Here is a 15,347-nt window from a genome sequence, read left to right on the forward strand (position 1 = left end):
GAGAATTTACTGAATTCTCGACAATAATTCTCAACGTCCCCCGCTGTTGAAATTTTAATCTTACCCATGGCTCGTAGTTGATTAATCCAATGCACAGAAGAGGAGAAAGCTAATCTTCCAAAAGAGGTCGAAGGGAGATTGGTTTGAATAGGAATCTAGCGAGTGACTAAGATTCTGCATTATTAACCTGCGTAGGAGAAGATAAAAAATTTCCACAACGTGTGATATAATGTAACTCGGCTCGCGTCACGGTATCAATACACCAGATCCACCTCACACCGCAGTTGAAACCCCGTTACTCGCCGTCGCTATCAACAGACAGGACTTCTGTGGGCATATCATCCTCAAGTACAGTAGAGGTCACTTTGTCGGACCCGAGGTAGATATCCCGGATTCACTCTCAGTTGGAACCGCAGAAAGGACCTCGCAGATCTTTTCAGAACCGTTCGAATGGAACGGGTCCTCATCAGTCGTGTGACTGAAGGAAACGCGTTCATATGTCCCCCGGAATCCGACACAATACTACCGTGACCGGCGACCTCGAGAGGCCGAAAGGCGAGGCCAACCCGGAGGGGGAAACATCAAGTTCCCTCGAAGCCCGCCTGTGGCACCTGCGAGCTCCCAAACCACCAATCCTTCGGCAAGACTGCTCTGTCAGGTTTTTTACAAGCCGGCATGTCGCTGAAATATATCCAAGAAGATTGATAACCATATCTAGCTGGTAATGCCGGTATGACCGTCAGTCGCTAAGGCATGGTGTACTGGCGGCGGGCCGTAAGTCGACCGATCAGTCCCAAGGATGCTTCAGAATTCCTCGACGAACTGGCGGTGTCCTCTGGAGGCGGGCCTTACTGCAAGATATCGCCGGTTATCAATTGGTGGATTCCAGTTGCGAGGATGGCCATCAACCATGATACCCCCAGCCTCTGACAGGATACACCAAGCTGCAGCGACGTCCCATGCCCAACATCCGCATTCCCAAAACGCATCCTGCTGGCCGGCAGCTACTCGACATATTGCGATAGCGGCTGAGCCAATACATCGAAGAGAATTGACGAAATATCCTCCGGTGGCGGCCGTTCGAGCAAGGGCGGTGAAGACTTTGACATTAAGATCAAAATTGGGCCCTTCTCTATCACTACCCCATTCTATGCCGACGCATGCCGTCCTCAGCCCTTCGAGAGGCGTGCGAGTAAGCGGCAGTCTCTGCCGTGGTCCGCCTCGCTGTGAGACAAAGGCACCTTGGCCACGTACAGCGCTCCAGAGTTCATCTTGAAAAGGGTTGTAGACCACGCCCGCGGCGGGCTGTTGGTCAATGACAAGCCCGATGGACACACACACGGCGGGAAATCCATGGATGAAATTCGATGTTCCGTCTATGGGATCCACGATGAAGGTAGGATGGCCAGTGATGTCGAGCCCAGTCCCGTAAGTCTCCTCTCCCACAAAGGCAAAGGATGGATACTTTTCGGCAAGTCGATCACGGATAAATAGCTCGACGGCGTGGTCAGTCTCAGTGACCATGTCTGCAGCTGAAGGGGGAGTTGGTCATAAGCTAAGGACTATTTCTCCAAAGAAACTCACTGTTCTTTTTGGTTGACGATGTCAACAACGTCGGCCTTGCATTGCGAATGATGCTGCCAGCCTGGTTCGCAATACCGACCAAATAGTCAGCGATGCCCTGCAAGTCGTGTCTGCTCATCTTGGACATGAGGTTGATCTAGAGACAAAGACCGACAAGGATGCACTGATCCTCATATATCTATCGCCTGGTATACTTTTTTCACTTGGTGTCTTCGTGCTCCCAGCATGTAATGTAACCAGCGTGCAATGCATGAAGGATAAACCTCGGCGTGAAATGGTCGGCAAGCGATAGCGGCGTTTCAGAGGCTCGTCGCTTAGAGATAAGAAATCTGCATCAGTCCCACCGTCGCCGAACCCTCCTCTCTTTCTTTATGCGTCTCTCACCAGAACAAGAGATATCAGACAGGCATTGATGGCTTGCTGGGCCCGATCAGAATCAAGGGTCAACTACATCCGTACAGAGGGCCGGCTCGATCAGACTGGAGTTCCTCTCATCCTCTCATCCTCTCCTCGCACCGAGGCTTCTCTCAAAATATAGCCGACGACCAATGATGTAGACTAGCTGCACAGCGTCCAATTCAAGGAACTCCTCGAGTCTTGCATGAGCCCGAGCATGTCAATGTCCGCTCTGCCCCGGCATGGCTACTACCGCGGCCGAGTCCGGTCCGGCTGTCTCACATGTCGCGGACGCAAGGTTTGTAACCTACTGCTGTGCTTTTCATTCCCCTTGTAACGCATTGGCATAGGTAAAATGCGATGAAGCGAAGCCAGCCTGCGATAATTGCACGCGGCTGGAGCGGCGGTGCGTGTACAAGCCCAAGAAAAGCCAACTGCGCAGTACGAACGTCGATACTACAAATCAGCATCCACTACGGATCTTGGAAGATACCAGGATCAACCATGTGTCTCTTCAACCCAACCCAAGCCCGGCCTCAGAAGATGCTGGCGCGGGAGAATTAGACGTCGCCACCCTCGCCCACGCCTCCAAGACCTGGGATAGCAGCCACGACCCGTTTCTACACCCTGACAGCTGGAAGGCCGAGGTGACGGCGCGCCTGGAGCGGGCGTTGCAGGGCCAGACACAGAGTCCCAGCACCCGAAGTCCCGATAATGGCCACGCAGATACAGACCTCCCAGCAACCCTCATCTCGCGCGACATCGAACTTACCACGACCATGGACTTCCTCGCGTCGCGCGGAGAACCCTCTCAACTGATGACCTTCTTCGCCGACGAGGTTGAGTGTCCAGGCATCACGCCTTTCGACCCGGTCAACTGGCAGCGAGCAAAGCTGCACCTCGTCGAGCTGGGCAAGTCCTGCCCAGCTGTGGCGTCGGGCGTCATTGCGGTTTCGGCGCTATACAAAGCACAGCTTTACGCGCTCCCCCAGTCCAAAGCCCTGTCTCACTACCGCGCCGTTAAGAGGTCCTTTGACGAGCTGTTGCAAGTCCACAGCCAGCAGGATTTCGACACGGTCATCGCGGTGGCTTTTTTACTGTGTCTCTTTGAACTAATCCACGCCGGCGAAGTAGTGCCTGTCTTCAAAGAGCCCAGCACACACTTCGTTGAGAGACTCGCGGCGTTGGCGGCCGCACAATCGTCATCGCCTTCGCCGGCGACCCCTCCGTTGACAATCCGTCTAATCACCTGGATAAAAATCTTCCAGGCAATAACCATGCGCGCCGGCGGTACGGGCCTCCTCTCGGAAACCATCGAGACCCTGCTTCCTGAGTACGAGAGCCCCATCCCCGCCATCAGTCCGCTACCAGAGGCACAGCACGACGACACTTCCGGAGCCTCGGCGGCCACGGGGGGCCAGCTGGGCGAAGTGCTCGGTGCGCCGCTGTTCGACTTCTACTTCCGGCTGCAGCTGGTGTCGCGCGATATTGCGCGGCTGACACACTACCACCGGTCGCGCACGACGGGCGGCGACCAGGACGAGGTTGTCGAGCACGTGGAGCGCATCAAGGCGCGGCTGCGCGCGCTGTGGGCCGGCCGGAGCACCACGCAGCGCCAGACGCCGCAGGACCTGGCGGCGCAGCTGGCGCCGCGCATCGCACGCCCCCTCGCGAGTCTGATCGGTATCTGCGACGCCGCCTACCACGCCGAGTTTGTCGAGATCGACCGCGTGCTGGGCGACCCAGTCTCGAAGTGGACGGATTCCCGCAACGCACTGCGCACAATTCGCGACCTCGTCGATCGGGACCGAGACCGGGCCCTGCGCCAAACCGATGGCACCGAAGGCCGAGAGACACAATCGACGGTCAATCCAGGCTATATCCGCGCGCTCTTCCTGTACGCGATTGAATGCATGGACGAAGCACAGATCCGCTGGGCGACTGACCGCATCGCCGACATCCGCAGCTCGATCTACCGCAGCGATTTCTTTGCCAAGTTTGCTACGGCGCTCGCGGACGCCCAGATGCGCAAGGAGAGACGCGTCACGTCCAAATATTTCTGCATATGGTTCTTTGGCGTGCCACCGCCATATATGTGACCGCGTTTCAATCAGGAGTTACTATGTGCGGTTTCTAACACTTTTGGTTTTAAGGTGTACAGCAAAAATGGCAGAAGCGCCCAGCAGGTGCCAGGGATGGTTCCTCTTACGAGCTCTTTTGCTCGGACACCGGTGTACCCTGGGGACTCAATACTCTCAAAGCTCAGAGCCAGTCAGAATCAAAATCCTGAAACAGAGCTTTTTGCTTCTACACTTTGACTTGGCTAGTGGTTGCATCCTTCTCCACAACAGCCTCGACCAAATCGACCTGGGCCTTGGAAAAGTGGCGTGGCGCTAGGTTGCGAGCAAACAAGATGTCCATTTCGGCAGTCGTCCGGTCCTTGGTCTCCGGGACACAAAAATACGCAAAGACAGTCGAGATCAGACAGCCTCCGGCCCAGAAGAAGCCCGTCCTGGCCCCCCAATTCCACGCGCTAGTGTTCAGTTGGTATGGCGTCAGGACACCGGCAATGATGGTGGAGATGGCGTAAGTGAACCGGGCGAGCACCACGACTTTACTGCGGAGGAGGGCCGAGGGGATCTCGGCGCAGAGGGTGTTGGTGAGTGGGCCACTGGTGGCGTTGTACAGAAAGGAAGAGATAATCAAAATCGACCCAATCGCCCACGAGTACGAGGTGTTGGACGAGTGTGCTTGAGGTACGCCCAGACCGCCGATGATGACCATAAGAATCAGCATAACCACCAGACTCCAGAAGTAAATGAGTCGGCGGCCGAAGAAGGGTAGGAAAATCCACTGGAATGAATAGCCAGGTTAGAAATCCACAAATTCGAATGTATGCATCATCGGCATCGAACAAGGTGATGAAACCTACCGCCACGAACCCTCCCAGCAAAGCTAGCGAATAGCTCACAATGGTCATGTTGAAAGCCTGCGTACTGGGCAGGCCGGCCTGCTCGAGAAAATAAGTCGAATACCCGCGGAGAGGGTTGCCGCTGAGGGTTTGGATGCAGTAAATGCCGATGGGGATCAAGGTCCTTTTCAGGTCAACGCCCTTGAAGCAGGCCAGATAAGAAGTCTCGGCGTTGACGGCGCGTTCGTACTCGGTTGTGACGACCATCAGGGCCACTTTTTTGTCAATGTCCAGACTTTCTTTTTGATGTTGCTTGGACGAGAGGCCCCTCAGGACGGTCTTTGCATCCTCGAGGCGACCCTGTCTGACGAGCCACCAGGGCGACTCGGGTGCGAAGGTGAGGAGCGGTATCAGGATGACAGGCCACACCCATCTGGAAATGGATCAAGTTAGCACTGAGTCGCGATTTTCCTCCTGCAAAGATTTGGCTCACTGAACAGCAAATGGGATCCTGTACGCCCACTGGTCTTGGATGCTCAGAACTCCGCGAAGAATGCCAGCGCCGATGAGATGGCCAATTGCCTTTGAGAGTGTAAGTGTTTAAACTTGTGTCCTTTCAAGCTTCGACAGGAGAGATGTCATACCCAGCAGGCATTAACCCAGGTGGTAAGGTACGGTTGAAGGCAAGTTGGAGCAATCTCCATTGCATAGACGACAGGAATGGTCTGGAATAGACCAATAGGAATTCCTAGTGTTCGAGTTCGTCAGGTACATCATGGGGGTCACCCCCAACATCTGGGGTGATCTCGCACATACCAAAAAGTACCTGACCGACTTCGAGTACGTCGAGGCTCGGAGCAAAGAATTGAATGAAGATGAATGCGACGATGACCACCAGGCCAGCTATCATGGTCTTGCGAAAGCCGAATTGGTCGCTGACCCATCCAGCTACCAACAGACCGATCAACTGGCCACAGGAACCCCCGTTGTTCAGCCCGGCTTGCCACTTCGCAGGGATCTCGTGTTTGCCCTTGCCAACAGGGACACCGTACCGTTTCTGAAACGTCGACTGAGCGATCAAATTGCCCATCAACATGGTGTCGTATCCTTCCATGAAGATGGCGGCCGACATGGCCAAACTCCAGAAGATGGGCTTGGGATACAGCTTGATGGCATCCCGTAAACGCAAGTCGTGCTCCTGGTTGTTTCCCTCTTGAGCGTCGGGCAGCCACTCGGCCGGGCTGCTGCTAGGTCGGGGTTCTTCGGCTACAGAGACATCGACTTCTTTCTGGGCCGCCATGGCTAAAGGACGTCGTTGCAGGAATTATTCGTGCTCGGCACAATTCAAGATAACAATGTTGGACGAGAAGAAGAAGACCACTGGGCTAGATAGAGACCTGTCACACTGCTTTCCACCTCTCCAAGCGACGACATTCCGACCACTTCTTAAATACTCGCATCCTTGCGTGCTCTGCTCCGTATGTCTCGGTGGTGACCTCGTGCAGAACGCCATGTTCTGGAATAAATTTGTAGATGGACAAATCTTGCAGAAGATCCTTTTAGATGGACCGCCAATCACCAAGTTGAGCAGCACCTCGTGGCCAGACACGCGAGAAGTCATCTTTAAAACCCCTCCAAGGTGGTATTAGAGCTTTTCTTATCTGTTGCCGATGGAGGATTTCGAGCTCCACCTTGTGCTTATCTGGAACCGACCGAAAATCTCCAAGCGACGAGGCAAGAAAATAGGTGATGCAGTGAGCTAATACTCCAGAAGGGGCAGAAAAGCTGTTTCTACCGAGTCAGTAGGTTACGTGACTTCACAGAAGGTGATTACTTCAAGAGGGTCAATCTTGGGAAGCAGTACTCAAGGTTGTCACAGAGTCAGCTGCTAGCGTTTGATGATTTGCACGTGGGTGATGTCATGCCAGAGGACGATCTATCATGCGGATTCCCCTCCTTCTCGCCCGAGGTAGAACAGCCTTGGATACGCACACATGTCCTGAAACACACAAAATTCCACAGCGCCCAGATCAAATTCCATCTTCACCTTGGGGAGAAGCTCAGCAAAGGTCTTGTTGAGCGCAAGCCTATCGTCACCGTCCACATGTCGCAACAGATAGGCGACGGTGACGTGAAAGATGTACATGTCATGTCGAGGGGCACGGAACCCCATAGCGTCAGCGAGTCGATCCCTCAGCCTCCTCATACGCTTTTCTTCCTCGTCGGTGGCTCCCTCAATCTCAAGCCCCACGCCGACCACGGCGGGATCGAATCCCCGAACTCGCATCTTGTATGGCGGTGCCAGGCCCTCGCTTTGGAGCTGGTCACCCAGCTCTCCCAAGGTTTTGGAAAACTCGACCGTGTACTCGTCCAGCGGTCTTTTTTCCAAATCTTCCGGCCACATGTCGCCCTCACATTCGATCTCCCGGACACCATCTAAAACGGTCATGTGCCATGTTTCTGGAGGGACCAGACGGAAGAAGTGAGCAAGAGTTGCGTGGGAGCCGAGAGCGTCGTGGATAGCACGTAGACCGGATATCAGGGGAGAATCGAGCGGGATGTGACAGATGGTGGTGTTACCAGGATACCGTTGGGCAAGACCGTCTGGGGAGAATTTGACTGGGACACCTTCAGGGTAGGGTGACCTTGCAAGAGTGACTGCTGTCTCGCTGAGGGTGGTAGTTGCAGTAGTGGTGGTGGTGGTGGTGGCTGTTGGGGCTGTCATGATTGCCCTACTCTTGCAATGGGGTCTGATGTTGGAGAACAGACGAGATGGAAAAGGCCTTCACTACTTCTAGGATTTGCCAGACTTGTGCCGTGGCCCAGCATCAACAGAGAAGGTATGAGCTTACCTCTCTTTATACGGATGTACTTGGACACGTGTGGTGAAAGATTTGTCTGTTCCCATCGGCAAAAGATTGTCGTCGGTTAGAGATTGCCGAGTATGCTGCAAGCTGCAAGCTGCAAGCCTAAGACCATGGCGAACCTACAAGTACTGAGTAGTAGTGGTAACAGCCACGTGGTGGGATGGAGGATGTTATAATTATAAGTGTTATCAAGCTTACTTAGTGTTAAGTGCTGCTTCCTGTATGGCCTAATGAGGTTAGGCTTCCTTAGTTCCAGTCCTTTTATTATATGAGCTAGGTCGAGAGTACGTAAGGTATGAATAGTCGTATAACTTTAGAATAGTATAGTAAAGTAGATATTATAAGTTAGTTACGAGAGAGTGTAACTATAAAAGAGTAATAAGCGTAGCTATATACTTATAAGGCGCGTCCCGAATAGGTAACTAGGAATGGTATATTAGTATATTAATATAGAGTATACTACTACACTACTATATCGTAAGTTTCCTCTTTTAGTAGTCACGTACGGTACGTAACCTAGCCCCGTCTCTATTAGGCTGTCGCGTCCCCGGTAGACCTACCTCTAGACGCCCCGCGCCTAAGGTCATATATAGGCCGTTTCTAACACCATCCCCCTCCTATCCTATTCGTTATCCTTAACGTACTTAAGGTAGGCCGCGCCTACCCCGTATCTCTCTCTACCCTTCCTTCTTTTCTTTATAGCTAATTATATAGAACTTCCGCATAGCTAAACCTCGTCGTTCTTTAAAACCTATAAAGACTTAAAGCGAGCTATTACGAGGTACTTTATACGTGAGGTATTATAGTAAACCCGAAGTAGTTTACTTAGTAATATAGTAGTAGAGCGATGTAGTAGAGACGAAACTAAGAGTATAGTGTAATGGGGAGGTCTACAAGCCGGCACGTAACTAGCTGATTTACCTGTATAATGTATAGGTAAATATTCCTACCTCCTGATTAGCTAGATCTCGGACACTAGGTCCGAGAGTCTTTTTTTTCTTAGAGATCCTCTTAGAGGAGGAAAAGTTTTTAATAAGAAGAGAATAGAGCGATTAATTAAGTAATGAAATCTATCTAATTAGGATCTTTAATGCGGTCTTATTATTACTATACGATAGTCGTTACTCCTAATACTATGCCCACCGCCGTACGAGTTAATGCCTCTAGTTAAGAGCCTTACTATCAGGAACGGCCTATGGAGATAGGCATGAGGGCAGCGATAGGTATAGGTAGGTATAGGTATTCCTTAATAGTATATCTTAACTAAAACTTAAAGTATAAGGGAAGGAAGCTTCCCTCAGGCGGTGAGCATACGGTGCTTAAATAATAAGGGGTTATTACGTATAAGTTATACTTAGCGGTTCGTGATAATTATCCCCCCCCTAAGCTTCTCGTCCTCGAGAAGTTTCTAGGGATCCCCCTCCCGCGTACCGTAAGCGTCTCGTATACTCGTATAATTTTTACATTATCTTAAGGGTCGCGTACGGTCCGTAGCTGTTTAACCTCGTCGTCGCATCCTCCATTTACGCTCCGTAATGTAGATTAATTAATTCTTATAGTAGTAGACCTATCCTTAGGCGACGTCCTCATACCCCTAGGGGTATCCTATAGGTAGGCCTCATACCGTTCGTATCTCCGTACTATTAAAGGGGTAGCCGTATACGTATAGCGTACGAGTCGTACTCGACTATTATTAATATAAGTCTAGTAGACCTTACCGTCGCATCGTACTAGTAGCCCTTTATTATTATTTTCCTTTCGTTTTCGTTTTCTCTTCCTTCTTCCTTCTTACCTATAATAACTATAATAATAACTACTATATAAGTGCTTTTCCCCTTCGTTCCGTATACGAAACGTATATATTAATAATTAGTAAAGCTCCCTACTCTCGTACCCTCTTATTAGAGTAAGTTCCGGTAATCCTCGATGAATTCGTATGCGAGGAGGCCGCGACTAACATTCGTATCGTAATCCCTATAATTTAAGCTCTTCTCCTACTCCTCTAATAGTATATACTACGGTAACTATTATAGTCCGCGTACTAACCGCTATAGTATCTACCGCCGTTACTACCTCTACTACCTTTATTATCGATCGCTCCGCGACCCCGGTTACTACCGGCGGTAGGGCTGAGGATCCTAGGGATAACCGTCCTCTACGGCGCCTCCGTAAGTTATACGATTCGCGTACGGTTCGCTATTAACTTATAATATAGTCCCTAACGATACGCCCCCTACCCCCTCTCTCTCTAAGCGGGCTAAGACGGCGAAGGCTAAGAGCTCTTACTACTACCGCTACCTATACCGCCTACGGGCCGTAGACGATATAGCGGGGCGGGAGATCGAATGTATTTTTATAATCGAGACGGGTCGTCGTTCTACTAATTACTCTTATTATAGTAAGGGTAAGCGCGGTAGTCGCTTAAGCTACGTACCGGTAAGTCCTATACGGTCTATATACGTTCCGTAGGCTAATAATTTTAGATTCCTCCTTCGCTCGTTTCGCGTACGAATAGCCTATAGGCCGCTAACCTCGCCTACGCGAGGGGCGAGGATGGCGCGCCCGCCGTTACCGTTATCTAGCGCGAGGCGGACACTATCGACGCCGAGCTCCGGCTCGTCGAGACCGACGTAGCTCGTAAGTCGGCGAGTAGTCTTACTATTAAAGGCCGTATACGTTCCGCCCGCGGTTCTAGTACGGGTACTACGAGTACTAGCGGCGGCTAGCTTAAACCCCTATTAGCCTACCTTATCGACGCCGTACGGGCCGCGGTCGACTCCTACCGGGAGGTAGTACGTACCGTACGCTTCCCGCACCCTATTCGCGTACTAATAATTTTAGAATAACTTAGAGGCTCGGGTATAGCCCGACGAGGATTCGGGCTCCGATGCGGAGTAAGCTCCCTACGAGTAGTTAGTTAGGTATTAAGGAGGTATCGCCCTTAAGTCGCGTACGTTCCGCGTACGCTTTAGCTTAGGCTCCCTTAGGGAAATCGGAGTTTCGTACCGTAGTAGATTCGCCTCCGAGCGTTAGAGCGTAAGTCGACTACTTATTAGTTCGTATACGTATTTTTTACCTTACTTATATAAGGCGTAAGAGATCTATATATGAGTCGCTATAGCCTTAGTCATTAAAAATGATAATTTATTCTCCACTCCTATACTTATTCTCGATGAAATTCGTCTAGCTTCCCCTATACGTTCCGTAGGTACTCCTTAGGCTTCTAGTTATCGTAAGCCTCGCTAAATCCCTTCTATTAGATATAGTACTCTAGTCTTCCTTATCGTTCTCTTATAGCGAGGATTTACTCGACTTCCTATTCCTCCTCGTCGTCGATATTAACTAGCTCGGGGGTTTCTCTCCCGGACCGCCTACGATACGTATATAGTAGGGATATATAGAATATAAGGTATAGTTAACTATACTTCTTAAGTAAGTCTAACCTATAGGTATTCCTTCTAATATATTTTAAGACTATAAAGGGTCCGATATTCTAATCCGTAAGCTTTCTACTTACGCGTAGTATACGGATATTCTTCGAGGAGACTATAACTTTATCCTTAATGTTAAAGAATATCTCCGTTCGCTTCTTATCGTAATATTTAGTTATTTTTACTATCTATCGCTTAACTATATTATACGCCTCGCCGACTTATAGTAGGGAGTCCGCGAGCTAGTTAGTCCGGTCCCGCGCGAGCTTATTTTAAGGCGTTACTTCCTATATATTAAGATATATATCTAGCTCGAACGTTAGTACCTAGAAGAACGGAGTCTTACTAGTAGTTACATTATAAGTTACGTTCATTACGTACTCTACGCTTACGAGTAGCGTAGCTTAATTAGTCTACTTATAGTTTATATAATAACGTAGGTATACTTTAAGTATCTAGTTTATACGCTCCGTCTGACCATCGGTCTACGGATAGAAAGCGGTAGAGAATAGGCGGCGAGTCGTAAGGTAGTCGTATAGGGTTCTAAACTACGTCGACGTAAATAGAGACCTTCTATCGTTAACTATTAACTTAAGCGCGCTATACTTCGCTACTACCTTTTCTAGAACTATTTAGTCTAGGCCTTAAGCGTTAATAGTACTTATATAGAGTGTAAAGATTATCATTTTCGAGTACTTATTAACGATAACTAGTATTAAATCGTAGGCGATTCCGTTATATAACGAAGGCGGTAAGCCTATAATAAAGTCTATTAAAATATCTTACTAGGGACCCTTAAGTATAGGTAACGATTAGAGCTTCCCGTACGACTTCTACCTTAATACTTTTATTCGTTAATATACGTTATATATCTTAATATACTCTTATATATTACGACGTATATACGACTACTAGTAGTATTATATAAGATTCGCTACCGTCCGGTACTCGCTAAAATACCCGCCTTACTATAGATTATTATAGTTAACCTAGAGGATTTCTCCCTAAGTTATAGGATTATACGGGATGTATACGTAGCCCCCGCGACGCGCTAACCTATCCTTATCGATACTTTAGATACTAGAGAACTCGCCCTTCTTAATGTATCTATTTAGCTCCCGTTTCTACGGAGCGTCCTAGTACTATTTATTAAGTAATTATAATTCTCTTATACGGTCCGTAAGCGCTTCTTTATACGTCTATAGGTTAACCGTCTCTTACCCGCTTAAGTTTACCCTTTCCTCTACCTCGGGAGTAGGTAGTATTATAATATTATATATACTCTCCTTAAGACTTAATCGCCTCCGAGTCTCCGCTCGGGTAAGAACGCTAACGATAACTTTACCGCCGCGCCTTATACGACCCTTAGGCGTATCCTCTACGAGGGCTATACGTAATCGTAGTAGCTTCGTAAGAGCATTTACTACGGGTTATTCTTCCTCTACTATATAGTTAGGACGGTAGGAGAGCCTATCCGCGAGGTTATCCTTTCCGCGCCTCTATTAAATTAAGAAGTCGTATACCGTTAGGACCTCTACCTAACGTATCTACCGTCGATTTAGGACCTTAATAGTTATAAAGTATTAAAGCGCCTTATAATTAGTAAGGACTATCGTACTTTCTATAAGCGATTTAAGGTAATGTCTCTATATCTTAAATACGTATATAATCGATAGTATTTCTACATCCCTCGTAGTATAATTCTTCTCCGCGGGAGTTATCTTCCGCGAGTAGAACGCTACGGGGTATTATTACGTACGTCCCCTCTACGTCTCGTACGCTTAGGATAGTACTCCCCTAAGCGCCTAGCCTAAGGCATCCGTTTCGACCTTATTCCTTCGCTTAGGATCGAAATGCGCTAGTATAAGGGCCTCCGAGAAGCGCGCCTTTAGCGTACGGAACGTAACGTCCGCTTCCTTAGTCTATATAAGAGTTCTAGTCTTTTTCCCTACCTTTATATCTATTAAGAGATCCGTAATAAGGGCTACTACCGCGGAATATCGGTAGATAAACCCTCGGTAGAAGTTAGCGAACCTTAGGAATACTTAGATATCTCTAAAGGTCTTAGGGACTAGCTACTCCTATATCGCGGATACCTTACTAAGGTCTATCGATACTCCTACGGTTCCTACGCGGAAACCTAGGAAGTCTACCTCCGTAGTGAAGAATTTACACTTCGATAAGTTCGCGTATAGCCTATACTCCTTTAGGCGTTCTAGTACGAGGTTTACATACGCTTTATATACGGCTTTATCCGAACTAAATATTAAGATATTATCTATAAACGCGATATAGACCTCGTTTAAGAGACCCTTAAGAGCCTCGTTAATGTAGGCTTAGAATGATGCTAGCGCGTTCGTTAACCTAAAGGGTATAACTAGATATTTAAAGTGCCCGTATCGCGTACGAAACGTAGTCTTCTAGCGGTCTTCTTCCGCTATAAGTATACGATAATAAGCGTCCTTCAGGTCTAGCTTCGTATATACCTTAACCCTAATAAGTCGATCTAGGATCTTAAGGATGAGAGGTAAGGAGTATCGATTCTTTTTAGTTACTCGGTTTAATCTACGATAATTAACGTAGAGTCGTAGGCTACTATCCTTCTTAGGTACGAATAGGATTAGAGCGCCTACCCTACTACCCTACTCAATGGTACCCATCGAAGGATTCTAAGATTTTTTCTATAATGGGTACTAAGGAAATAGAAAGTCGAATATCTCTTAGTACCCATCGTAAAAAACGACGGTTTTTTCGATTTTTCCGTTTATTAGGGTCTATTCTTCGATAATATCTACTTAGATAGACTCTCCGTATCGTAGATAGACTAATATAGTCTTAACCCTAGAGGGTAGATCTATAGAAGATTAAAATCGCGAATATCTCTTTAACTAGAAATTTTCTAAGTGCGTTTTTTTCGCTTACTAGATAGAGAATATCGAGTTCTACCCCTCTATTCATTTTCGAAAGAATCGAACTAAGGGTCGTTAAATTAGAGCGGAAATAGTGTAGCTTTAGGGACTTCCTTATAGGTTAAGTTAAGGTTTCGACTATAGGGTCTCTAAACCCTCCCCTAGTCCGAACGAGGCTAGACTCGTTTTTTTCGAGGCGCCGTATCGCCGTTAGAGACTACTCTTAACGGGCGTTTACGCCGCTCGATTTTTTCGAAGAGAAGCTCTTAATTTACGAGAGAAGAGTCGAAGTTTTCGAAGCTTAATTTATCTTATATTTTTCGGCTCTTTAGCCGAAATTTTCGACCCTAGGGTCGTTTCTAACGAGGGCCTTTAGACTTAGCTAATTTCCTATTTCTTATAGATGTACCTCGAAAAAAATGATGCTAGTCTAGTATCCTATCCTCTAGCTCGAAAAAAACGAATATAGTAAACTACTACTACCGTTATATACAGTAAAGAGGCCTTCCGCTCGAAAAAATTAAGTAGGAATGGGTGGGACTCTAGTCAAAAAAAAAAGAGGCCGTAGTCGGAAAAAACGAGGCTATAAGATGGACTCCTAGCCTTTAGCCTCTAACGCCTAATAGGCGACTTCGACGTCGAACTACCATCATGTTAGAAAAAAATGAGGGGGGACTCGGATTTTTCGAACTAACCTCCTAGTCCTCTATCTAGTCTACCTGGATGATAAGCATCTTAATTAGCTAGGATAGTTAGTTTTTTTCGAATAGAGGGTCGGGAAAAACTAGCCTCGATAAAGTTATAGCGGTATATGCCGATATAGAGAGCGTAGTCAGGCCCAGTCTACTATCCGTTAGTTTTTTTCGAGTAAAGGTTCGATTTTTTCTTACCTTAGCGGCCTTAAGATCGCTAGGGTAGACGTTAAAGACCACTAGGAGCTCCTCCACTAATGCGTACTTTTTTTTCGAGTTAGCGGTCGAGAAAATCGAAGAGGGAGTCGTTCTTACCGAGGCTAGGTACCTATAGGCTAGGTAGGGATCATCCTTAGTACCATCCGGGGCCTCGCCGACCTTAATAGGGATGCGCTAGAAAATTTCGAGGTGAGTCTAGGCTCTTTTTTTTCGAGGGGGGAGTCGAAAAGTACCTTATTTCCTTTAAAGTAGGACTAGTACTTTATCTTTACGGGTAAGTTACTCTTACCTCGCTAAAAACGATTCCTAGTTCGAAAAAATCGACGGTTAGCGGGTAG

At 48.2% G+C, this 15,347-nt stretch overlaps 4 protein-coding genes across 4 annotated transcripts; 1 reads left to right on the forward strand and 3 right to left on the reverse strand.

Moving 5' to 3' along the window:
- Positions 1-804: 804 nt before the first annotated feature.
- AYO21_04978 (hypothetical protein) lies at positions 805-1,702 on the reverse strand (the record flags this gene model as incomplete). Its single annotated transcript, XM_022654949.1, has 2 exons — positions 805-1,532; positions 1,585-1,702. 2 exons carry the CDS (start codon positions 1,700-1,702, stop codon positions 805-807), a joined length of 846 nt encoding a protein of 281 aa, XP_022512853.1.
- A 495-nt stretch (positions 1,703-2,197) lies between these two features.
- AYO21_04979 (hypothetical protein) lies at positions 2,198-4,079 on the forward strand (the record flags this gene model as incomplete). The annotated part of the gene is made up of 2 exons (XM_022654950.1): positions 2,198-2,278; positions 2,331-4,079. The coding sequence occupies 2 exons, from the start codon at positions 2,198-2,200 to the stop codon at positions 4,077-4,079; spliced, it is 1,830 nt and encodes a 609-aa protein (XP_022512854.1).
- A 208-nt stretch (positions 4,080-4,287) lies between these two features.
- Positions 4,288-6,191, reverse strand: AYO21_04980 (hypothetical protein; the record flags this gene model as incomplete). Its single annotated transcript, XM_022654951.1, has 5 exons — positions 4,288-4,833; positions 4,913-5,324; positions 5,385-5,473; positions 5,536-5,639; positions 5,708-6,191. 5 exons carry the CDS (start codon positions 6,189-6,191, stop codon positions 4,288-4,290), a joined length of 1,635 nt encoding a protein of 544 aa, XP_022512855.1.
- Positions 6,192-6,830: 639 nt separating this feature from the next.
- Positions 6,831-7,616, reverse strand: AYO21_04981 (hypothetical protein; the record flags this gene model as incomplete). Its single annotated transcript, XM_022654952.1, has 1 exon — positions 6,831-7,616. One exon carries the CDS (start codon positions 7,614-7,616, stop codon positions 6,831-6,833), a length of 786 nt encoding a protein of 261 aa, XP_022512856.1.
- Positions 7,617-15,347: the final 7,731 nt, after the last annotated feature.

Source organism: Fonsecaea monophora (genome assembly GCF_001642475.1).
Source record: "Fonsecaea monophora strain CBS 269.37 chromosome Unknown Scaff29, whole genome shotgun sequence".
Lineage (NCBI taxonomy): Eukaryota > Fungi > Ascomycota > Eurotiomycetes > Chaetothyriales > Herpotrichiellaceae > Fonsecaea > Fonsecaea monophora.